Source organism: Anguilla rostrata, chromosome 16 (genome assembly GCF_018555375.3).
Source record: "Anguilla rostrata isolate EN2019 chromosome 16, ASM1855537v3, whole genome shotgun sequence".
Classification (NCBI taxonomy): domain Eukaryota; kingdom Metazoa; phylum Chordata; class Actinopteri; order Anguilliformes; family Anguillidae; genus Anguilla; species Anguilla rostrata.
Genome location: NC_057948.1, coordinates 29,670,943 through 29,693,555, shown reverse-complemented (window position 1 = coordinate 29,693,555; position 22,613 = coordinate 29,670,943). Strand labels below are relative to the sequence as shown.

Genomic DNA, 22,613 nt, shown 5'->3' with positions numbered 1-22,613 from the left:
CTATTGCTCTATGCAGTAGTTTGGTATGTAGCGATAAGAGATTATAGTAAGTGGTTACAGTCAATGTACTATTGTAGTAGGTTATGTGGCCCAACCTTGGCTGGGAATTTCTGAAAATGTGCAAAACTTCCGGAAGTGGCGCAAGACTGAAGGCGGAGTTTCTATTATTATTTTACTGTCTTGTGTTTCAAATGAATGTATCGCAGACGTGCAGACTGATCAGTTGAGACAAGGCACTGAACCTGCTGTACCTCAGACATAAATAATATTCTTGTTCCAGCGTCGGACGAGTGGTTACAATGGGGAAAATTGAGTGGGCTATGTGGGCAAATGAACAAGCTCTAGCGGCTGGACTGAGTGAGTGGAAACATGTTTTGTTGTTGTTGTTGAACATATGATTTACTGTGTTATAAATAGTTAAACCGATCCTGATTAAAAACTTTGATTGAGACGTGAAGATCAGACATTTTACTGGTTTTGTTCAATTTTATCCTGTGCAAAGTTGTTACATTGTAGCGTTTATTGATATACTATCTGCTCTCTTGTTTTGTCCGTTTTCCGTGGACATCGCTCAAGAGCTTAGATTTAAAACGAGTTTTACAAAGTACAGAACTTAAGTCAGCTACTGATCTACATAGTACATTTTGGGATGTTCAGGAAATACCGTGACTTACACTTAATTTAAGTTTTAAACGATATGCGTTAATGTTTTCACAATTTAAAAATATCACACAGTGTGGGTTTCAGGAACTACGGTGATCGCTCTTTGACTCGCTTCTCTTTTTCAGTTCTCCTCACTGGTGGCATTGTGGGGGTAGCTGGCCAGTTCAGGGACTGGGAGTTTGCTGCGTATGGAGTGTATCCTTTGCTGCTTACTTGATTGATCGAAAGTTTCAAACCCAGAGCACACTAGAACTATGGGTTCTAAATCATCCTTGCTGAAAATAAATAATAAACATACAGACAAAAATGCCGGCTATATTTTCTGTTTTAGACTTTTTTCTGTAGACTACATAGCATAGGCTACTTTTAGCCTACATATCACATATATTACATCTTTTAACAAATACATTATTAAAATGACAGGTGAGATTAGAAATTAAGTACATGTATAACCACATAATTTATGAATAGTCTCGTGTATATGTATACATTTTTGTTCTATTAGTTGTAGTGATTGTGCTATTTGATCTGCTATATCCAATGAACATCATTGCAGGAAGTTATGTAAAAAAACCAAAAAAAAAACCTTGTGAACCAGTTTTGTGAGCTGTTCACAAGAAATGCTTATGTGTGTGTTGTCTTCACTAACCTCAAGCTAACCTATACTAAACGTAATTGGATTCCTGTCGAATTCAGGCCATTCTACATAGCAAATCACAGTTGCCCTGAAAGATAACCCAGTCTTAATGTTGACCAAATAGCTATAAATCCATTGCAGTGCATTGGTCAAGTTTTAAACAAGGTGTGCCCTAAATGTGAAACTGATCACAAAAATAACGAGGCAAGGTCCAGATCCATCACCTGAAATACTTGATGTTCCAAAACTACGATCTTAGTTCTGCTGTGCAAAAGGTTTTCTTATAAATGTCGAAGCTTTGAGGTCCCACGTGTTCCTTGACCAGTCCACAGAGCTGCGGGGTTTTTTGTCTGTCTCCTGGAGTACCCCCGGGGGAAGAGGAACAAGGGCACTAGCATGGCGAGAACGTGAGTACCAGACCAACAGAGCGCTGAACAGCACCAGGGCATTTCCCTGCATGATGATGCCGTAGCTGGTGATGAACAGTGTATAAGTACAGCTTACTGACAACATGTTCATTCCCCCAGTGTCCTTTTAATGAATTTACATTTTACAGCGTTTCATTTCTGGAATGAATGCACCTGAATGCATGGCAAAGATTTTGGTTTATTTAGAATCTTCACATTTGCGTGCCATAGATTGTGGAGAGTGATGGAATGCATGCTCACAGCTGTGCAAAATTGATTTCCAGGGGCCAGTACTGCCTGACTGTTTGTGTGAAGGTCTTCGGTCCGCTCACCAGCAACTACTACATCAGAGCATTACTCCATGCTGTGTAAGTCTTTGACAGATATTTTATGCAGTCACTTTACATGTTTGCTTCGATCTGCTCTCTAAAATTTAATTTTAAGTGATGGACCAGTTCCTTGTGTATCTCATTCTGACTCAAACTTTCTTCAACTTCCTCATTCATGTGCTTGTGAAAACTTCCTTGTTCACTTCCAGTATACTTGTGAACTTCCTCCACGCCCTTGTTAACATGGCCTTTTGTATTTCACAAACTCTTCTTAATCTTGCACAACGTTAGCATTTCTGAAAATTCAATTCATTTAGCAAATGTCTTTGCAAGTGTGGAGTGCTTTAAGCCTATAGAAGTAAAAAATAGTCAACAAATTTCCTTCCATTTTGAATGCAAATTTTATACATCCAAGACTAAATCACTTTCCATCTATCTAAAATAATTTCTAGTAAAGCTAGAAAAAAAAACATTTAAAATGGTTAATGACATATGGGAATATGGTATACGCAGGCACATTTGGCATAATACCTATTAGCTAATTAATACAAAGCTATTTCAGCTAGTTAGCGATGGTTAATATAGAGCAGACATGAAATGGCAAATACCAATCAACTTCTGTTTCCCTTTATGCTGAATCACAATTGATGCATTGATGGGATCCTTTCCAATGATTTACAGTGTGTTTGTGTACATGCGTACGTGTGTGTGTGTGTGTGTGTGTGTGTGTGTGTGTATGTGTGTGCGTGCGTGTGTGTGTGCGTGTGTGTGTGCGTGTGCGTGTGCGTGTGTGTGTGTGCGTGTGTGCGGTGCGTGTGGGGTGTGTGTGCTGTGTGGCGTGTGTGTGTGGTGTGTGTTTGTGCGTGTGTGTGTGTGTGTGTGTGTGTGCATGTGTGTGATTTTTCCCTACAGCATCTGTGTTCCAGGGGCTTTTATCCTGCCCACTGTGCTTGGCTGTGTCTGTCTGGCCATAGCCAGCATCATCTACTTAATAGTGAGTAGCTGCAATCTGTTGCTAATTAAGCTGTGAAATCATGCCACACATCCTGTTGTTTGTGTTGCTAATTTATATAGTTGAGCTTAAAAATAAATTATGGATTTGTCAGTGATGATACCACAATAAAAATCTGAGGTTGAGTAACTGTTGATCCTGTTGTGCATTTCTTTTATGGAGGAAGTATCCATCGTAAACAATCATAACATTAATTAATTAATGAATCATTGCATTTATACAGCACTTTTCCAAACACTCAAAGTGCTTTACAGTGATGACAAACATGGTTTGTCACAGTTTCTGAAAGCTGTTCTGTTCTGTACCAGGCGGCTATCCGAGGAGAACGCTGGGTGCCAAATCTGCCCACGAAAGAGACGGGGAAGCCATCGGGGGCAGGCATCGAGGAGCCCCCCCAGAACCCGCCTCCCCGCCCCCCAGCGGAGGTGCGCAGGAAGCGGCTGGAGGATCTGGAGGGGGCTGCGTACGTCAACCCCATCCCTGTCACTGCCAATGAAATGTAACCCGACGCTGCTAGCTTTACAGGGCTCAGCTCTCCCAGGCTTATGGCAGCTCAGCGTGGAGTGCAAACGCATCGTAACCGGACGTTGTTTATATGGCCGATAACGGACAAAGTGCTGTGGAAACGAGAAGGTAGTGAAGTTACTGTGTGTGCGGCAAACCATTTAGGCTTTTAATGGTTAATAATTGTGAATACTGTATGTAAAGTCTTACGGGAGCTTGTTTCCAATATTCCCTTTTCTTTGAATTTCCTACAAAACTTTCCACAAGATAGGAAAGTTGGTAATCAACAGAAGTTTTACTTTCATCCATTTAAACAAGACAAAATTTTTTTTTTCCTGGGACATTTCATGCTTTGCTTCCATTTCTCTATTTGATAGAACATTGTTTCAAGATGAAAAAGTCTGTGAAAAGTGGAATTTGGTTTTGTGTTTTGGACATGATGTGCAATCTCAATATGTCCATTAAATATTATATAATGTTAGATCTTTCACATACATTCAAAGAAACATTTAGAAAGTTTCTAGACTATACTCTGGATTGTTTATATTGCATGCGCATTGTAAAGTATACATCAGGAAGGAAAGGATACAAAAAAAACAAGGAAGAAAAAGACAATGACATAAGTGAAATAGTTTCAGAGATAATATTTGTGTTTCAGAGACACTAGTGATAGGAGATCATTTTTTACCATGCTTTGACTTATTGTGTGCATTCTTTTTTATGTTTTTGACGTCATCTGAAAGTAATCCAGGCAGATATGGATAGCAGATATGCATTTTTTTACTTTGCTTTTCGCCATTGTGTTAGAGAGGAACCAAAAGGGACAGGGACCCTACTGAGAAATGAAGAGATCATGTTTCAGTGTCATATGCTGAGTTCATATGACCAAAGATTGCACACAGACATTTCCTCCTTAGAGCTCAGTGCATTATTTCCTGGAGTCATCTTATCTATTTCCTGGTATCATGGGCTTGGCAAGGAGAATATGCTTCTCCACAATGTCCATGAAAGCAGGAACAAACAGATGCTTTTCTTCGTTACTTTTTCAGAGGTATAAAATACTCATTTCAGTCATTCCACCAAGATTTCTGTCCCTGAAAAGGGGTTAAAGTTCTGCATGATGCAGATTGATGGTGAAAAAATTGGTTACTACATTTTCTGTGCTGCTTTCATTGCAAGTTACCTGTAGTAGAGAAACATTATTTTTGTGCTGCTCTGTGGTGTATTTTTTGTATAATGAAATATTGTAATATTTAACATAAACCTTCAGAAGCCTTCTTTTCTGGTGATAAACAATACAACTATTGTTTATGGAAAATAAATATACTGCAGTGAAAGCACTTAACCTTGTTTTGAACACGTATTGGCAACTGATTCACCATAAAGCTGACTGATATCCAAATGCGTTAAGGACTCAGGAACAGCACACTGAAAAGTTTACATATTTTTGACTGGTTCTGTTGCATTCCACAGAAAAGAGATTTTTTTTTCCTCAGGACTTTTATGAACATAGGCCAATGCTGCTATTTGAAAGGTGTTGAAGAGCCAGCAGGGGGCGCTCTTATCTTGGACCATGTAAATCCAATGCTAGCGACTGGGCAGTGTTTTGTAGAAGGTGCTGCCGTTTAGATGAGGTATTAAACAGAGTTATCAACTCTCTGTGCACTCACAAGTGAATGCAGAATGACCGAAATAATAATAATAATAAACGTGGAATGCATCTGTACCAAACATGGGTACTGTGAAGTGCAATAATCAGCCAAGAGCTGATCCTAACAGGGTTGTTTCTTATGGCTTTGCCCAATAACAGTGCACAATTATAATGACGTAAGAAATAGATGAGTGAGGTAATGTATATAACTGTTACACTGCGTGCTGTTATCTTAAGTTGCCACCATGATATGTGATGCTATGTGCTGCAAGCCGAGCCAAGCCAAGCCAAGCCTGGGCCATGGTCCCAGAGTTCTGCTGTGCTCCTCCTGCTGGGCCCTGTCCAGTCCAAGCCAAGCCAAGCCTGGAAATCTTTATCATTGTGCATTGTCCCTGTAACATAACCACATTAAGTACATTTAATTTTATTGTCACTATTCCGTGTCATGTTCTGTGCTGCAAGCTCTGTGTTGCGACCTGACCCCACGCTAAACTCAATTGCAATGTACTTAAAAATGAAATAAATGACGGTGGTTTCCGATTATACAAACTGAGTATTTACTTAATGTCCCTTTTTACTGCTTTACTGAAATCACAATCATTTGTTCTTCACTTGTTTACATACAGACATGACACCTCTGTTTTCCCAAGTTATTAATTTATTGTTCATATTGGGTCAGTTTTGCAGACACAGATTAAACTTTGTCCTAGACTAAATTCTGGAGCCTATCCCAGTGTGCATTGGGCGACAGGCAGGGATACACCGTGGACAGGTCGACAATCTATTGCTGGGCGCACACCATCCGGTCACACACTCATACCTATGGGCAATTTAGTCTGTAGTTAGCCTACCTGCATGTCTTTGGACTGTGGGAGGAAACCAGAGGAAACCCATGTGCACGTGGGGAGGACATGCAAACTCCACACAGGAAGGCCCAGGCTGGGATTCGAACCCAGGACCTTCTTGCTGTGATATATATATATATATATATATATATATATATATATATATATATACACTCACTGGCCACTTCATTAGGTACAACTGTTCAACTGCAAACTGCACCTGTTAACGCAAATATCTAATCAGCCAATCACGTGGCAGCAACTCAATGCATTTAGGCATGTAGACATGGTCAAGATGATCTGCTGAAGTTCAAACCAAGCATCAGAATGGGGAAAAAGGTGATTTAAGTGACTTTGAATGTGGCATGGTTGTTGGTGCCAGACGGGCTGGTTTGAGTATTTCAGAAACTGCTGATCTACTGGGATCTACCCTAATTTGGAATGTCCAATTGTCCCCCAACCGCGTTCATGAGGCCACCCCTACCCAGACATCAGGGTAGACCTTACAGTTTATTGGGGTAGACAAAGGCTTTATCAACCTCAACCATAGACATCCGACCACAACCAGCTTTGAATAACTCAACAGAAACATTGCGAAAAGAAATAGTCCTTAATCGCGATCCGTATTTTTATGATGTCACTTCCAGGTATCGTGATCCCGTTTCCTCACCAACATCCAATGAGAAAGTTCGTAACATCATGATGTTGTTTTGTGGCAGAAGTGGTTGAGGTTTCTCGCTGTGTGCAGAGTGGAGCTAGCTCGTTATCCTGTCCCGGGACGATGTCGAGTCGTGCTCTGCGTAGACTGAAGGGGAGACAGCGGGGACAGGAGGCCCTAGACCTTGGCTATTTACAGACAGACGAGGGAGAACAGGCGCCGGACTTGGAAGAAGAAAAACAGGACGACGGTCTTTTAGAGCCAGCTAAGAAGAACAGCAGCCGGAAAGCAAAGAAAAATAAGTCGCAGAAAAACCTCAGCAATATATACGAGCTGGTAAAGTATCTGGTTAATTAGTTGGCTGGGGGGTTGTACAGATCGTATGACATCGCTTAGATTTTCAACTAACGTTAAGAACTAAGGCTGTTCATTTTGTTCTCAGTCAGCTTGGTTTGATAACGTGTATCGGTAGTTAGCTAATGAGCTACGTAATTGTTTTTCGGTGCTTGTTTGTTTAGCAAACGTTAGCCAACTGGTCATCTAGCCTTTTTGGGTTTTTCCAAACACTTAACTAATGCACTTTGGTTGCGTGTAGCCAACGTCAAGAGGCTTCTCTTAGTTTTGATTTAGAAAAGTTGTTACTCCTCTCCGAGGGGTAGCCAAATTTGATCTTCTCAATGTTTGTTCGTCATGGCCATATGGTCACCTGCCTCCGCAGATATGTGATGCGGAAAATGATGCAGAGAAACAACCAACGGACGAAGAGGCGTCCGCCAGCCTAGGACACCTGAGCAGCGGGGAAAGCAAAGAGAAGAGCGAAAGTAAGGACGCAGTGACAGAAGAAAAGCTACCTGAGACGGAGAAAGGAACGGTGAGTAGAGATGCGGTCATCGGTTCCTGCAAAAACACCTAATATATAGATTTATGTTTTTGCCATGGAAATATTGTACCTCTGATTTCCATTGTGGAGTACTCTCAGTTTCGGAACCCGTTAATAGCTATTCAGTAATTTGCTTTAAACATGAACACAGTTGTCCCTTGATAAGACAAGATAAGACGCCTCTGTGTTGTGTCTTTTAGTTATGTCTGGTTTGTTCTTTGACTTTTTTTTGGTCAGTGTACTGTGGGGAATAAAGCAAACAAAAAGAAGAAAAAGAAGAAGAAAAAGGCCTCGACAGGAGAAACACAGGTAAATCTGTTTTTTTTTTTGTTGTAAATGCCAGCCACAACTTTTGCAGTGGAGGAAGTTAATTGGAGTGCTTTCTCCACTCCATGCTGCAGGCGCAGTTGTGTGTGTGTCTGTAAGCCATTGCAGGTGTAGAAAGGCCTGGAGGAAAGGCTGCTTTAGGCATTAATGCAAGCGTATTTGTGATCCCAGTGGACTGTTTTCTTTACTGCAGGAAGAGGCAACGGGAGATGATATCGATGCTTTGCTTGAAACCATCGAGAAGACCAATGGCCTTTCCTATCAGAAGGAGAGCTGTTGCAGCACAGGCAGCAGATATGTTCTCTATGTGGAGCACAGGTGAGTGTCAGTCAGTCAGGTAATAAATGGATCATTTCAGGCAAAGCATGGGCTGAATGAACTAATGAAATATAGCCAGTCAATCCAAATATATAATAATACAACAGAACTAGTTTCAATGAATCGCCACATAGTGCCTCTCAGAAATATTTTGGTTTTATAATTGCGAGTTAGCGGTGAAAACTGATCGCTCATCTTCACCCAGTGTCATTGCTTGCTGCGCGTAGCGAGGCTGACCTGTTGAGATGATGGGGATGAAATGTGCCGTTTACCTCACTTTCACTTTTTTTTCCAATGGAAGTTTGACCTCCTCCCTCCCCTCAACAGGAACCTGAACCCTGAGACGGAGCTGAAGAGATATTTTGGAGCTCGTGCAGTTCTGGGGGACCAAAGGTGGGTTCAGTAAAGCTCTTCTAGCTGCACAGACTTCATTTTTGTGGTGGTTAGCTGAGGCTTTCCAGTCAGGCCTCGTGGACTTTGCCCTCTGTTTGCTTTGTCCCCCTCAGGCCCAGGCAGAGGCAGAGGCAGTTCCACCGCGGCTCCGGGTCATGGATGACCATCGCCAAGGACACCTGGCCACGCTACAGCAGACCAGGTGAGCGTCAGCGACTTATTGTCTGACCCCTGGACTTTCCACTTCTGCCCAGTTTAAATCCGTACTCTCTCGGACCTGAAGTCTACACTTTGTTGTACGTCGCTCTGAGTAAGAGCGTCTGCCAAATGCCTGTAATGTAATGTGATGTAATGTAAAAGTCCCCTGTAGGGGTGCACTATTCACCTTTTCTTTTTTCCTGAAATGATTTTAAAGGAAATCTGCATATTTTCAATGGATGGTTATTCACTTTTTTCCAAGGAGCACATGTGCTCCTGAGTTTAAAAAGTTTAGGGGCACACTAATGCATCCCAATTAGTAGATGTGCTCCGAAATTATTTCTCCAGTTAGTACACACAGATTTTCAGGAACAAATGCTTCTATAATGGGAGCACTATAGTGTCCTGGAAGACACTAGATCACACGGCTCAGGAAATGTAAATAAATTGCAGTAAAGTGCTTTTGAAATTCTGCGCCAAGCTCAATTATAGAAAATAATGGAAGTTTTGGGGCAGAGTTGCTTTTTGGCTAGTATCCTCATGCATTTAAGAGTGCACTATAAATGCAAATGTTTTCTCTGTTTTCAATTTTGACCGTTATTACGTATTCAGTATTTAAAATTTTAGTAGTCTTTTTCAGTTTAATGTTCATTATGCCAATGTGCATACATGTGTGATATTTATTAGAGCCACGGACCAAATGGCATTGAATAAGTCACATAAGTTGCTCTTCTGTTGCACCTCCATTCTGGCTCACTCTGCCTCTCCCCTCAGGGATCACGATGAGCCTGCTGGAGTCCAGAGAAGGCTTGCAGCATTTCACCTTCGAGCACAACCGAGACTACCAGCATGTTCAGTTTAAGTTCCTGGATGCAGTGGAGTCCATGGATCCCAGCAACATTGTGGTAGGTACTGTGTATAGGGTGTAGGGCACGGGGTAGCGTGGGGGGGTCGGGTAGGTGTTAGAGGGTAGGGGGTAGAATAATGGGTATAGTGCAGCGTAAGGGGTAGAGGGTAGGATAGTGTGTAGGGGTTGTTTGGGAAGGGTGTAGTATAGGATATAGGGTAGGTATCGGGTCCGGGATAGGGTGGGGGGGTAGGGTAGGGTGTAGAGGATGTATGATGGGGTAGGGTAGAGGGTTCAGTGTAGGGTAAGGGGCTAGAGGGTAGGATTAGGTGAAAGGGGTAGAGGGTTGTGTGTAGGGTAGGGGGTAAGGTTGGGGTTGATGGGTGTTGGTGGAGTCGGAGGGGTTGGGTGTTGAGCTATTGTCATAAACGTGCTTCAGTTTAGCTGGCAGTTGGAAGCTGGCTACACATTGCCTTCCAGGCCTGGTGTTGACAGGTGAATGTGTTCCCTCTGCAAGGCTCTCCTGCAGATAAACCCCTACCACATAGACTCCCTCCTGCAGCTCTCAGATGTCTGCCGCATCCAGGAGGACCAGGAAATGGCCAGAGACCTGGTCGGTGAGTGGCACCGTGCGGGGCAGTGGCAGGCAGATGTTTTTGTGGGGAGCTGGTGTGTATGTAGATTGTTGTTTCCACTAATTCCTAAGGCCTTAATGCATTCAATTTAATTAATTCAATTGTTTTCCCCCCCACAAATGATCCCTTTCAGAGTATATTGAGCCATGATTCTTTGTTCGTTAGAGAACACGTTCACATGCAGCTGTTGGTTTCATTATTCATGAAGCACTGAGAAGTATGAGATCATAAAATGACATGATTGTGATTTTGTATTCTTGTTTCCTCGCATCCTTTCTGTTCTTCTACACAAATTGTCATTATTCTTTTGTCCAGCAGAGGGAGATGTCTGTATGCCATGAATCGCTTATCTATTTTAACCATAACTACGGTGTGTTTGTTTCTGTTTGTCTGTTATGCAGCTGATAATACTGTACACGAGATGCTAAGTTTTGTTGATGCCTTGCTGTCGCTCTGTTGAAATGTGCCCATTAAAGCCGCGACTGACAGCAGCCTGTGTGCGTTTCAGAGAGAGCCTTGTATGGCTTTGAGTGTGCGTTCCACCCAGTCTTCAGCCTGACGTCCGGCACCAGCCGACTGGCCTATCAGCGGGCAGAGAACAGGTCAGCTCCGCTTTCTGCCCCAGTGTCTCATTTCACCACATCTCTCTGTCTGCCCCCAGAATGGGGTACACCGCAATGGACTAAACCCCCTGTCTCTTAGGGGCGCCCCTGTTTCAGTTTGTTAAAATGTCGACTGTGAATGTTGAATCTTAAAAGTAACACATGTCTTATGTCTCCATGTTTCATTAACTTCCTGTGGTCAGTTTTGGCTAGAAAAGGGTAGAGTATAGGAGGAAAACCCTGAATATCTATATATTTATTATTTACTGAGGATATTAGTTTTGGCTCCGCCCTGGTTGTGTGTTAAAAGCGCTAGGGACCCCCCCCCCCCCCCCCACGCTCTCTGCACAGTGTGATGGCATCTTTAATGACCACAGTGAGGCCGGGCCTTTGGGCCTATCCCTGCACTCAGCCTTTGTGTTTTAATTGGCCCATTGGGAGGACTGCTGCCTCCTGACCTATTAACAGCACTCTGAGCAGGTTTTCCATCCTGTCACTGTCCTGGTAACCGTAAGCCATGCCCCATGCAGGCTGGGCTTTTGGTTGTTCGGCTGCTGGCTAGTCTGCAGTCACAGGCCAGCCTGACAGTCCTGCAGGTTGGATTGGGCATTGCTGATTGGTAGGAAGTTGACACATTGGTCATCTTAACTGGAAAGTAATTGTAGTTGTTTGTATTTATCTACACTGCAGTGAGCAAACTCAAAAGTTTTCTCGGGTTGTATCTGTTTTTCAGATGATTTGGTCAGATCTTTCATCATTTGTGTTTGACACTGCATTCGCTTGCAGAACGTCTTCCACAGCTTTTACACGGAATTATTGTGGCCTCTTATGAGTTGAATGACTTCCCAAAGTGTTCAGTAGAGAAATGAACTGTCTGTTTTTGTGATTGCTAGTGACACCATTGCTTTATGTTGTACTTGTTATCAGTAACTGATAGGGGCATGCTGTGTGTGGTGTGGATGTGGACAAGCTTGATGATAGTTTCACAAAAGTAACACAAAATATTCATCTACGGTTTTTATCATGACTGAAGTCGTCTTCGCTTTATGTAAAATATAATTGCATAATGCAAATTTTTTTTTTAAATTGCCAGATACCAAGCCAGGTTTAAAACTGTATACATTCATTTTTAGTTTCCATATCAAGGCTGTTGCTGTTCCTACAATTTGTGTTCAATTGTAGACGTTTTGCATTTGTGTTGGCACTGTTCATTTGGACATTGTTTTAGTTGTTAGTGGCATATCATTTCATTGTAAACTTGTGAGTGTTGGCATAATATTTATTTATATAGTTTTAGTATAGATGGTAACGTGACTTCCAGGTGAAAACCATCTGTTTTACCATCTATACTAAAACTATTTTCAGAATAACTGACGGCCATTGTAAATGTAACATTTTTGGTTGTGCAGTTAAATACGAAATTAGAAATCTTTTGAACTATCAACCTCATGCCCAGTTCCCTAAACATTTTGCTTTGCTGCAGCTCACACAGTAGTTTGATGCTCTGATTGCCTCTGTTTTTTGCTGCTCTCCCCACAGTGGTGGTGTGTGACATAGCTGTGTAATGGTACATCTTTGTTGGAGTTTAAAAAAAAATGTATTTATTTATTTTTTGACCCTATTTTTGGAAGAGATAAATCTCTGTCTGATTGCTGTGGCTTTTCTAAATTTTCCTTGTATCCTGTTTGTGGCTTTGCAGGGCATTTTATCTGGCTCTGTATAAGCACATGATGTTTCTGGAGAAGAGAGGATGCCCGCGGACTGCCCTCGAGTTCTGCAAGCTTATCCTGAGGTATGCTGGGAAGTGTGGGAGGGGCTTAGAGAAACAGTGGGGGATGGCAGCCATTTTTCATCTCCCTTTCTCACCAACTTTAATTGATTAAGAAAACTCCCTCATATGGCCAAATTATGATGATACTCCACTGTGATGTGCTACACTACTGGTACACTTCACACATTCTCAGTGTTGACGTATTGCAGTGGATGGTTGTTCAGCAAAACCCCACTAATGCCGTAATTCTGTGGGATGAATCGTAGATGGCAAAATGAACTTGTAGCCAGTTAGCTCAGTATAAAAGAAATTAGTTCACAAGAAAGAAAATCATGCTTTTATGGATTCCTTAAGTGTTTTTCTCCGCTCTTTGTTTTTCTTCTCGTCCCTCCCAGCCTGGATCCCGACAATGACCCACTGTGCATGCTGCTGATGGTGGACTTCCTGTGTCTGAGGTCGCGAGAGTACACATCCCTCATACGGCTCTATGAAGAGTGGGAGGTGAGAGGGGGCGTGGCTGAGGGCGTGTCTTTGCTACCTCAGTATTCTTGACACCTAAACTGAATTTTAAACCGCATGGAGTGTTTCATAACTACAACCAGCTGCATTTAAAGACATACTATGCAGGAGTTTTTTTTAGCCTTTCAGTGGTCCTGTTTTTACAATCAAAGAAGTCTCCTCCTTCGTCTTCTACCCTGCCCGCTCACCTTTGAGTACCCGACCGAGTCACTGACATGCACTGACTGAACTCAAGCCATGCTGCTGGTTTCTGTCTGTGAGAGGAGGCCCCGTTGGGGCAGGGAGAGCAGTGCAGCGAGATCCATTCTGCTGCTGTCATCAGGCCTCTCTCTTTTCAACAGTGGCCAGATAACTGAAAACTTACATCATTTGTTTCTCACAGGGTCTAGCTGCCTGGCGTATTTAACATTTTTACCATTTGAGAATGAACATCTGCACATTTATTTGTTTATTTATTTATTTCTTTCAATTTTTTAGGTAATGCTTCAAAGACAAGACAAGTTATGAATATATGAACATACATGCGTGTTTATATTATATAGCAGTATACCTGCACTGGCCTACCAGACTTTGCGTAATGCTTAATGTGCTTTAATTGCTGCTTAGATGAGAGCCAGTGGGTAGGAACTGGCTTGAACCGAAGGTGCAGGCGTTCGTAGACACTGCTGTTGTACCCTTGAGCAAGGTACTTAACTGGAATTGCTTCAGTATATATCCACCCTGATGCCACGTGCTGAAACCTCGTTGTCCCGCGCCAGGTGCATCGGAACCTGTCCCAGCTGCCCAACTTCGCCTTCTCGGTGGCGCTGGCGCACTACCACCTGAGCCTGCAGGAGGAGCTGCCCGAGTCGGAGAGCGCGCTCACCAAGCAGCGGTCCGACCGGCTGCTGCAGAACGCCCTGCTCATGTTCCCCGGGGGTGAGTCCGGCCCACACAGCCCGGCCGATCCAGACGCCCCCTTCCCTAAAGCAGGGGGGGGGCTGCGCTCTGTGAGCAGAGCCCCTCTGTGGCTCCCTGCTGGTCCACGGGCTGCTCTCCTGTTGTAGTGGGACCTGAGGTAGTGATGAACTGAGGCGGGAGACACACAGCGTTGCTTTGTTTTTCAGCCATTTGTTATTTTCCTTTTGCTTCAGTTGTTGGGGAAATCTCTGTGAAATTGGATCTAACTATTGAATGAGTTTTATGGTGCAGCATGTTGTATTTTCATCAGAGCTCTGAAATCTAAAGCAACCTTGGGTCTGACCCCGAGCAATCTATAAATGTGTTATTATTGTGATTATTATTATTATTATTATTATTATTATTATTAAGCGAGGGTCAGGTGTTTAAATTGCTGATGTAACCTTGTATCAGGTACTTTATGTTGGTTACTTCAGAGAAATCCCTGATCTGGATGAGGGTGACTGCTAATGAGATCAGCATCATTACCCACCGGTGAAACATAAGCTTCGTTGGCGCTGGCTGGAAATTGGCGCTCTGTCCCGAGAGACTGAAACAGCGCTTTGTGATCCGTTAAATTCCAGGTCCGGAACATCGGAGAGTAAATGCGCAACCTCGATTTTCTCTTAGACACAGGCCGTTAAGAGTGTGACTCGGTCTGAAAAGAACTGCTAACACTCTGCTTCTGTATTTAGAGCAGCGTGACTCACTTCCTGTGTACTTAGAAAGGGAGATGACATGGCTTTTTCTGAGAGACTTGCAGACCATGTTCATCGGTATCTAAAGGGCATTCTTACTGGTCACATCATAGAGAAAGAGGGGTATTGGTCATCCATGTTCCAGGCTTAACTATTAATGTCTGACTCTGTTAGCCAGGGAAGGGCACACAGTTTTGTGTGTGTGTGTGTGTGTTCATGTACATGCATGTTCATACATGCGTGTGTGTGTGTGTGTGTGTGTATGTTCATGTCCGTGTGTGTTTATACGTGTGTGTATGTGTGGATGTTCATGTGTGTTTATACGTGTGTGTGTGTGTGTGTGTATGTTCATGTCCATGTGTGTTTATACGTGTGTGTGTGTGTGTGTGTGTGTGTGTGTGTGTGTGTGTATGTTCATGTGTGTGTTCATGTGTGTGTTCATGTGTGTGTTCATGTGTGTGTTCATGTGTGTGTTCATGTGTGTTGTGTGTGTGTGTGTGTGTGTGTGTGTGTGTATATGTTCATGTGTGTGTTCCTGTGTGTGTCTGCAGTGCTGCTGCCCCTGCTGGAGCTGTGCACAGTGCAGCCTGATGCCGCCGTGTCCTCGCATGTGTTCTTCGGACCCAAAAGCCAACTGGGGTGAAACTCTTACTATAAAAACTTACCGTACCCAATACCCAAAACTTTACTTGTGCATACCTTACTGTTCCCATGTGCCCCCCCCTCACCCCCCTCTCCCCTGTGAGCAGGCAGCCTCCCGCTCTCAGCGAGCTCCTCTCCCTGTACGTGGGCCGCAGCTTCCCGCTCTGGAAGGAGGGCGGGGTCATGGTGTGGCTGGAAGGCAACGTGCGGGAGGTCCTGCGCCGGGTGGACTCCAGCGACCCTGCCGTGGAAGACTGCGCGAACAAGTGAGGACCGGCTGCCCCCCTCCCTCACCCCCACCACCACCCCCCATGCCCGGTGCACACGCACAGCCGCAGCGGCTGATGGAAAGCGACATGCTCTCTCACACAGTTAACGAGAGTAAATGAGAGGCAGCTGACCCCATCGAGCGCGGGTCTCTGACAGCCCTGCATAGTGTGCTCTCTGTGTGCCTCTTTGGCCACATGGTCACACAAAGTATGGAAAAGAAAAAACAATAAAACCCCCCCCCCCCCCCCTTTCAGGATACAGTAAACGTTTTCTTTATGTCTTGAGTGCAGCCCTGACTGCTTGTCTCAAGCTGGAAGGTGACTTTTCTTAGAAATGGAGTCAGCAGCCGTTTTAATGAAATAACTGCTGTCCTTATGCGGGGAATGAGGAACCGAGGACGAGGAGCCGGAATTTTATTTGTCTTAATGGTTTTGTGGTCTTCAGAAGTCGTTGTGCGATGGGGAATTCCCCTTGTTTGTGATTAATGTTCACTCAGGCCAGTGTTTGGTGAAACTGTGTTAGGCTACATTCATCTGCTTTTTTTCTGCGACTTGAGCCTCATTTGTAAAATGGCGCAGTAATGACTCCATTTTGTTTCCTGCTGACCATTAGGAGAAAGCAGAGGTATCAGAGTGCGCCGAGGAACATCCATCGTCACGTCATCCTTTCCGAAATAAAGGAAGCCACCGCTACCCTGCCTCTGGTGAGGGAGGGGGAGGGGGAGGGGGGCGTCCTGTTGTGGTGGTTCTGAAGGGGGGTATTCACGCTGTTGAAATCCTGGATCGCCTGGTTGTGTTTGGTGCTGTGCTTTCCCGTTGAATATACACTGCGGAAGGTGGAGCCCTTTGATGAAAGAGGCTGATTCACACACATGCCTGTCAACAAGGGCACGTGGAACCCTGTGACACGTTATAGAATGCTGAAGTTCATATTTACAGTGACTGTGTTATTGCAGCCCCCGCCAGTCCCCCTTATAGCTTTCTCTGTTGGAGTGATGTGTTCGGGCTTTAGCTTTGTCATGTACCACTTTGCATTTTGTGAGTTTGAAGAGGAAATTGCAGATTAGGTTCAGATGGGTGACTAGCAGTTATAATCTTGAGCTTTCTTTAGCATGGTTGACAGACTCTTAATTTTTCAGTGTCTGTAGTGTCTGTGTGCTCAACTGAACATTGTACTTTACAAAGTGTTTGTGTTTGTGTTGTATCAGCCTTCATGTGTACCATGACAAGGCTGTCCTTGTCTGTCAGGATTACAGACAGTACCCCATCTTTTAATTTCATTTACAGTAAGGTAGCATAACTGATTTTATGCTTATTCTTGTTTACTTAACAGAAAATGAAATGTAGTTCATATAGTTTTAAAGTTGCAAACTACTTTGCCAAATTGTAGTAATTATTCCAACTTTTTTATATTTATATAGAAGTGTTTATATCTATTACAGAAATTTAAGAACACATTTTGTCCTGTTACTAACAATGACTTTGAGATGGAACGTGGTGCACAGAAAAATTATTTATTTCATTTCTTAAGAAACTTTATGTCAACTGTTAATGCAAATGTAATGCTAATATTCTTTAAATGCATGAAGCACTTTCCACAAGGGCATCAGTTGGTGAAGTACCTAGCATAGGTTTGGATTCGCTAGTGCGGGCTGTCTGATTACCTTGCCGCGTACATTTACCGCAAGTACTGCTTGGTAAGGATCTATCTGAATAAATAGTGCTCTCCACTAAGACTAAGTTGGTGTAAGTCATGAAGTAGTTGATGCATGAAGATGCCATAAAGTATTAAATGGTATTGGTTGATTTTGATCATCTGATTGAGGAAACTCGGGTTGTTTATGGTTAACCTTATTGTATTTAGGAGAGTAAAATCCATAGTACGAAGCAATCTGGCTGAAAACTATAATTTGTTATTTTAACGCGTTACCGTTCCTTGTTCTGAAGCCAGATTCATTTTATTACTTAGTGGAAGCCCATCATTGATAGGAAGCATAGCAATAAACACTTACATTGTATACGTATATTTAAGGACATTCAGATCATTACATTATTTAGTACTGTATGTGCATTTGAGAGGTAACCTGCCAACTGGTTTCTGTTCAGGACGTGACCACTCAGCCATTAATGGGATTTGACCCTCTGCCCCCTCTGGACTCTGTGACGTCGTACACCAGGCCTGAAAGGTAAACGCAGCCCGTGAAATTCCACCCTGTGCTCTGCGGGCTTGGCTCTAAAGCAGTGCCATTGCTTTTTCGCCTCTTCTCATCCAGTCATTTGTCTGAATTCAAAATGGCGGCTTAGTTTGTAAATGCTCTCGCAACCCAGGCCAGGCTGTGCCCTAAGGCCTTGGCACTGCTTCTGTGAGTACCCTGACCAAGAGTTTAAAATAGCAGATTGGCTGGGGTTGGCCGGGGTTTTCTTGCATTACAATCTGTGCCTGTAGCGACTCACCAGGTTAGCAAGTGAGAGAAGGCAGTGCTCAGTAGGGCTGCTGTGTGCTGCACACGCTTAAACCGTAGTGCTTCCTCCATGGGTTTGGCCTGCACAGTTGAAAGCCTAGAGAAGTCTGAAAGTAGTCGAGCAGTGATGGTAGAATGCGAGAACACGGAGGGCAACAGCAGTTGGTATTTGTGCCCGTCGTTGATTTTGAGGAACTGTAATGGTTGTGGGGTGTTATCGGGGTATGTGACAGTGAGTGTGAACCAGGGCTGGCCAACCCTATTCCTGGAGATCTACCGTCCTGAAGGTTTTCACTCCAACCCTAACAAAGCACACCTCATTCAACGGCTGGAGATCTCGTTGACCTGCTGACGAGTGGAATCGGGCGCAAGTTAGGGTTGGAATGAAAACCTAGTGGATGGTTGGTATAGATCTCCAGGAGCAGGGTCGGGCAGCCCTGACGTGGGCTCGGGGCGAAGCTGCCCACAGACGCTGATCTCTCCCGCCACTCGCCCGTCCCTTCAGGGAGCGAGCGAGGGCACCCTCTCCTTTATTGAATGCAGTACGTGCTTTCCGCTTCATTCGCCCCGAAATATAAGTCACGCGGGTGTGACTAGAGTATCTTGGCACTTCGAGTCCTTTTTCCTCCGGTCTTGTGATTGCTGTTAAACCGAACCGGAGCGGAAAGTGGATCTGGAAGTTGACGACAGGGAGAGTGAACTTCTGCAGGAGGACCTGGTTTAAAAAACAAGGTTTACAATATGTCATCTCCCTCTCTCTCTCTCAGAGGGGTTTATAGTGTATCTGGTCCTTACGTGGTTGCGCATGTTGGTGGGTATGCCTCAGTAGGAGGCACTATCAGGTGGTTTTTAATCAGACACAGACGTACGGCTGGCTGAGGATCCCTGCCTCCCCGAGTCTTACTGCAATCAGCAGCGCTGGCGGCACTGTGATCAGCAGCCCGTCTGTTTCTCATTTCCTAAAAAAAAAAATTGAAAAAAAAAGGGTTTTAAATGGGCACTTTTGGAAGTAATTCTTTATAGTAAGTTGTTTTTTGTTAGTTGTTAGTTTATTGTGTTTGACTTGAATTAACTTGTTTTTTCTTATCCTGTCAGTGACACTGACACTGAATTGATCTCACTGGGTTGTTTTTCTTGTGCCTGTAATACAGAGTGAATGTGCTGGAATAGCTTACTCTACAGGGTTGGAGTCCTGATTGATGTGGTCACTTCTGGCACTACGATCCTTACTTCACTCTAGTGTTTCTTTTGCACCTCTACATCGTGAACCAATGCACTTGTTGTACGTCGCTCTGGATAAGAGCGTCTGCTAAATGCCTGTAATGTAATGTAATGTAATGGAATAGTGTGTAATGATAGGGAGCACAGTCTGTTCACTCTCCTGTGTCCTGTAATACAGAGCGAATGGGCTGGAATAGGGTGTAATGATAGGGAGCTCAGTCTGTTCACTCTCCTGTGTCGTGTTTTTTAGGCAGAATGGGGCAGCCTCAAATGAGAGCACCTTGTCTCTCTTCTTCCGGTCCCTGCTGCCAAACTTCAACCTGCAGGTGAGTGCTCCCAGAACTAACCCCCCCCCCCCCCACCACCACCACCCGCCACTACCTGCCGCCACCCACCTCCACCCAACTCCTACCACCAACCACCACCCGCCATCACCACCATCCACCACCCACCACGTGCCACCGCCACACCACACACCCAACCCACCACCACCCCCCACCGCCACCCACCACCTGCCACCACCCACCTCCACCCAACACCTACCACCAACCACCACCCGACATCACCACCATCCACCACCCACCACGTGCCACCGCCCCCCACACCAACCCACCGCCACCCACCACCTGCCACCACCCACCTCCACCCAACACCTACCACCAACCACCACCCGACATCACCACCATCCACCACCCACCACGTCCACCCACACCAACACCACCACCATACCCCACCACCCACCACCACCCCCCACCACAAGCATATGCGCTGTGGGCAGTTGGCACCCTTGTTTCATTGCCATGGAAAGTTCAGATAAGGAGGGTTTGCAGCAGAGATTTCTGTTATGATCTGGGGGAAGCAAAAAAAATGCGCAGTGGGAAAGTTCAGATGCTCGGGGGGTAAAGTTTGTTTCCGGCAGATATCGGTACTTATTTAGCGCTTAATGCTTTTTATTATTTCAGTATTTTGTTATTTTATATATAGGGCAGTCGGTCCCCAGGGCACACAAGGCTGTTTCTTGTAAGGACACAAGCACAATCTACTTGATGAATGCACTCATCCCCATTTTGAAAAAGTCCCGTGTGTCAGACGCAAGAAACTATTTCCTTTTATGGACTTACCAAAATAACACACATAGTATCTCAATAGATATTTGTGTAACTACTGCCTTAAATGAATAGTGAGCATTGTCTTTGTAAGAACCTTGATTTTATTTCATCTGGGATGCATACTGTAATTCTGCTACTATGCTTCCTAACTCAATGCACTGTCAGCGAATGCTTCCAGTGTGTAGATGTGCAGAGTGGAAATCGCTCCATACTCTAATGAAACCGTTAGTGCCAGCGTAAGTGCAGTAAAGCGTTTTTGTGCCATCTGCGTGCGATGAACGCTGTGAACAATCAACTGAGGTCGTCTTGGCAACCTGCAACGAGGAGGACTATGTGTCTTCATCGGCAGCCTCTGGCAAGCTCTGTGTGTACGGCTGGTGTGTGCTGGGGGGGGGGTGAGATGGGACTGTATGGGTGGTGGGTACTGGCGGGGTGAGATGGGTTCGCAGGCCGAAGGGTGGAGAGTGCTCCTGTCTCTGGGCTGAGTCTCTGACTGCCTTGCCGTTGCACAACATGTTCTCATCTGTGCTGGAACATGGCCGCTCAGCACTGATCACGCCACCAACAGCCTAGCGTCTCGTCCACTTCTCTGCTTACCGTCTCCGCGTGTTTTCAGTTCTGAGCTCGGCAGCGATTGTTCGGGGCATCTGTCCTTCAAACATTTTACGCGGTTATAGAAAATCTAATTAAATTCCGTTGTAGCTGTATTAAGTTTGGTAAGTATCAGTTTTTTTCTCGCTGGCCAGTTTGAATGTTTTCACAGGAATAGGACTGATTGTTCTGCTCGGTCCTCGGTGCGCAGCCTTGTTGCGTGTGAGGTATCGAGACGCTGGAGGACTGAGTAGCACTGTTTGGCAAAACACCGTGTGTTTCCTGAAAGAAGCTCTGAGGCCATGTTTTAAAAATAAAGCTGTGTAATCTCTGAAGGAACCCCCACTAACTGGTAATGAAATCAAATCTTGAAGCAGAGGACCGCTCTAGTTTTCATGCTCTGCATTTTCGTGATAAAAAAAGGACCAGTCTGGAGTTTGTGTGTTCCAAGCATTGGCTTGGTTTTAAAAAAAAAGAATCCAAAATAGAACAACAACAGAAAAACTAAAATCAGCATTTATGACTGGCAAGGATTTTTCCTCGAAACAGATTAGAGGAGGAGAATGAAATCAGGACGATGAGCACCGATAATGAATCCCTCATCTTTCCTTTATGCAGTCATTCCATCAGATAATCCTCTCAGGGTAAAAAAGGAAAGCATTATGCGTGCGCTCAGGAGATTTTCGAAATGATCACGGTTGCTGCTCTCCGCATAAGAACAGATCCTGGCTTGTCTGACTATATCTAAGTGAATAGCGCTGTTTTTAGAGTGATTGTTGGGCTTAACATTTCAGTAAGAATAGCACTATTATTTAGAAATCAAGAGGCCAGATCTTGTACCATTTCTATTTATTACTACCATAGCTTATGTAATTGTGTAGCTGTCAAAATTGTAGATGAAAGAAGAAATTTATGAAAATGACCTGTGCTTTATGATGCTTTTTTTGCCCTGGATTTTTTTTTCGAACCTATTTCTTCATTAATACTATATTAAAAATCTCAGCCTAAAGTCTCCTTCTTTGTTTTCTTCGGCTGATTATCAGTAGTATGGAAGTATTTGTTATGTGCTTGGTTAAGAGTAATGTCCTTTCTTATAAAGTGTGCAGTATTGACCTTCTTCAGGGAAGAATAGTGCTGTGTGCTTATGTGAGTGATAAATGATGTAATAAGTGCAGTGAATAAGTGGAGGATGTGGACTGAGGGGACTCTGTTGGTGTTCTGGCTCTGGATTGGCTGATTTGTTCTGGTCGCCTGATCCCATAGGCTGGCCCACGGCCGGAGGAGGACCGCGAGGTGGCCCGGGCCGGGCGAGAGCTCAACCAGGAGGTCAACCGGCTAATGGTGGCCATGAGGGACATGCTGGCCAACATCCAGTTCCAGGAGCCGCCCAGAGAGGACAACCCGGAGAGGGACGAGGAGGAGTGGGACTGAGCGATGGGAGGAGGAGGAAGAGGGATGAAGAGGAGTGGGACTGAGCGATGGAGGA

The 22,613-nt window shown here is 44.4% G+C and overlaps 2 protein-coding genes and 1 long non-coding RNA gene across 4 annotated transcripts; 2 read left to right on the top strand and 1 right to left on the bottom strand.

Annotated features, from left to right (window-relative positions):
- The first annotated feature begins 174 nt into the window (after window positions 1–174).
- Window positions 175–5,756, top strand: LOC135242366 (cytochrome b-245 light chain). Its single transcript, XM_064313404.1, has 6 exons — window positions 175–357; window positions 789–858; window positions 1,633–1,707; window positions 1,992–2,075; window positions 2,949–3,030; window positions 3,357–5,756. Exons 1-6 carry the CDS (start codon window positions 300–302, stop codon window positions 3,549–3,551), a joined length of 564 nt encoding a protein of 187 aa, XP_064169474.1. The 5' UTR covers window positions 175–299; the 3' UTR covers window positions 3,552–5,756.
- Window positions 5,465–5,903, bottom strand: LOC135242369 (uncharacterized). The gene is made up of 2 exons (XR_010326322.1): window positions 5,567–5,903; window positions 5,465–5,496 (listed from the first exon to the last, which is right to left on the bottom strand). It is a non-coding gene; the product is annotated as an uncharacterized LOC135242369 (long non-coding RNA).
- An 805-nt stretch (window positions 5,904–6,708) lies between these two features.
- tcf25 (transcription factor 25 (basic helix-loop-helix)) lies at window positions 6,709–22,593 on the top strand. 2 transcript variants are annotated; one of them, XM_064311947.1, is made up of 18 exons: window positions 6,709–7,042; window positions 7,425–7,577; window positions 7,824–7,895; window positions 8,107–8,231; window positions 8,559–8,624; window positions 8,738–8,826; window positions 9,597–9,727; window positions 10,187–10,286; window positions 10,813–10,906; window positions 12,606–12,698; window positions 13,073–13,178; window positions 13,955–14,114; window positions 15,385–15,472; window positions 15,583–15,741; window positions 16,358–16,448; window positions 17,851–17,930; window positions 19,678–19,753; window positions 22,391–22,593. In XM_064311947.1, the coding sequence occupies exons 1-18, from the start codon at window positions 6,830–6,832 to the stop codon at window positions 22,556–22,558; spliced, it is 2,064 nt and encodes a 687-aa protein (XP_064168017.1). In that variant the 5' UTR covers window positions 6,709–6,829; the 3' UTR covers window positions 22,559–22,593. The 2 variants fall into 2 exon arrangements, with proteins under 2 accessions (XP_064168017.1, XP_064168016.1); XM_064311946.1 differs by having other exon boundaries at window positions 8,104–8,231.
- Window positions 22,594–22,613: the final 20 nt, after the last annotated feature.

Bases quoted from the DNA above. Each gene is read 5' to 3' on its own strand.
- LOC135242366 (XM_064313404.1), top strand. From the start codon at position 300: ATGGGGAAAATTGAGTGGGCTATGTGGGCAAATGAACAAGCTCTAGCG. The intron at 1,708-1,991 runs GTGAGTACCAGA...ATTGATTTCCAG, and splicing joins GGCACTAGCATGGCGAGAAC to GGGCCAGTACTGCCTGACTG. The intron at 2,076-2,948 runs GTAAGTCTTTGA...TTTTCCCTACAG, and splicing joins AGAGCATTACTCCATGCTGT to CATCTGTGTTCCAGGGGCTT.
- tcf25 (XM_064311946.1), top strand. From the start codon at position 6,830: ATGTCGAGTCGTGCTCTGCGTAGACTGAAGGGGAGACAGCGGGGACAG. The intron at 12,699-13,072 runs GTATGCTGGGAA...CGTCCCTCCCAG, and splicing joins TTCTGCAAGCTTATCCTGAG to CCTGGATCCCGACAATGACC. The intron at 15,742-16,357 runs GTGAGGACCGGC...GCTGACCATTAG, and splicing joins GTGGAAGACTGCGCGAACAA to GAGAAAGCAGAGGTATCAGA.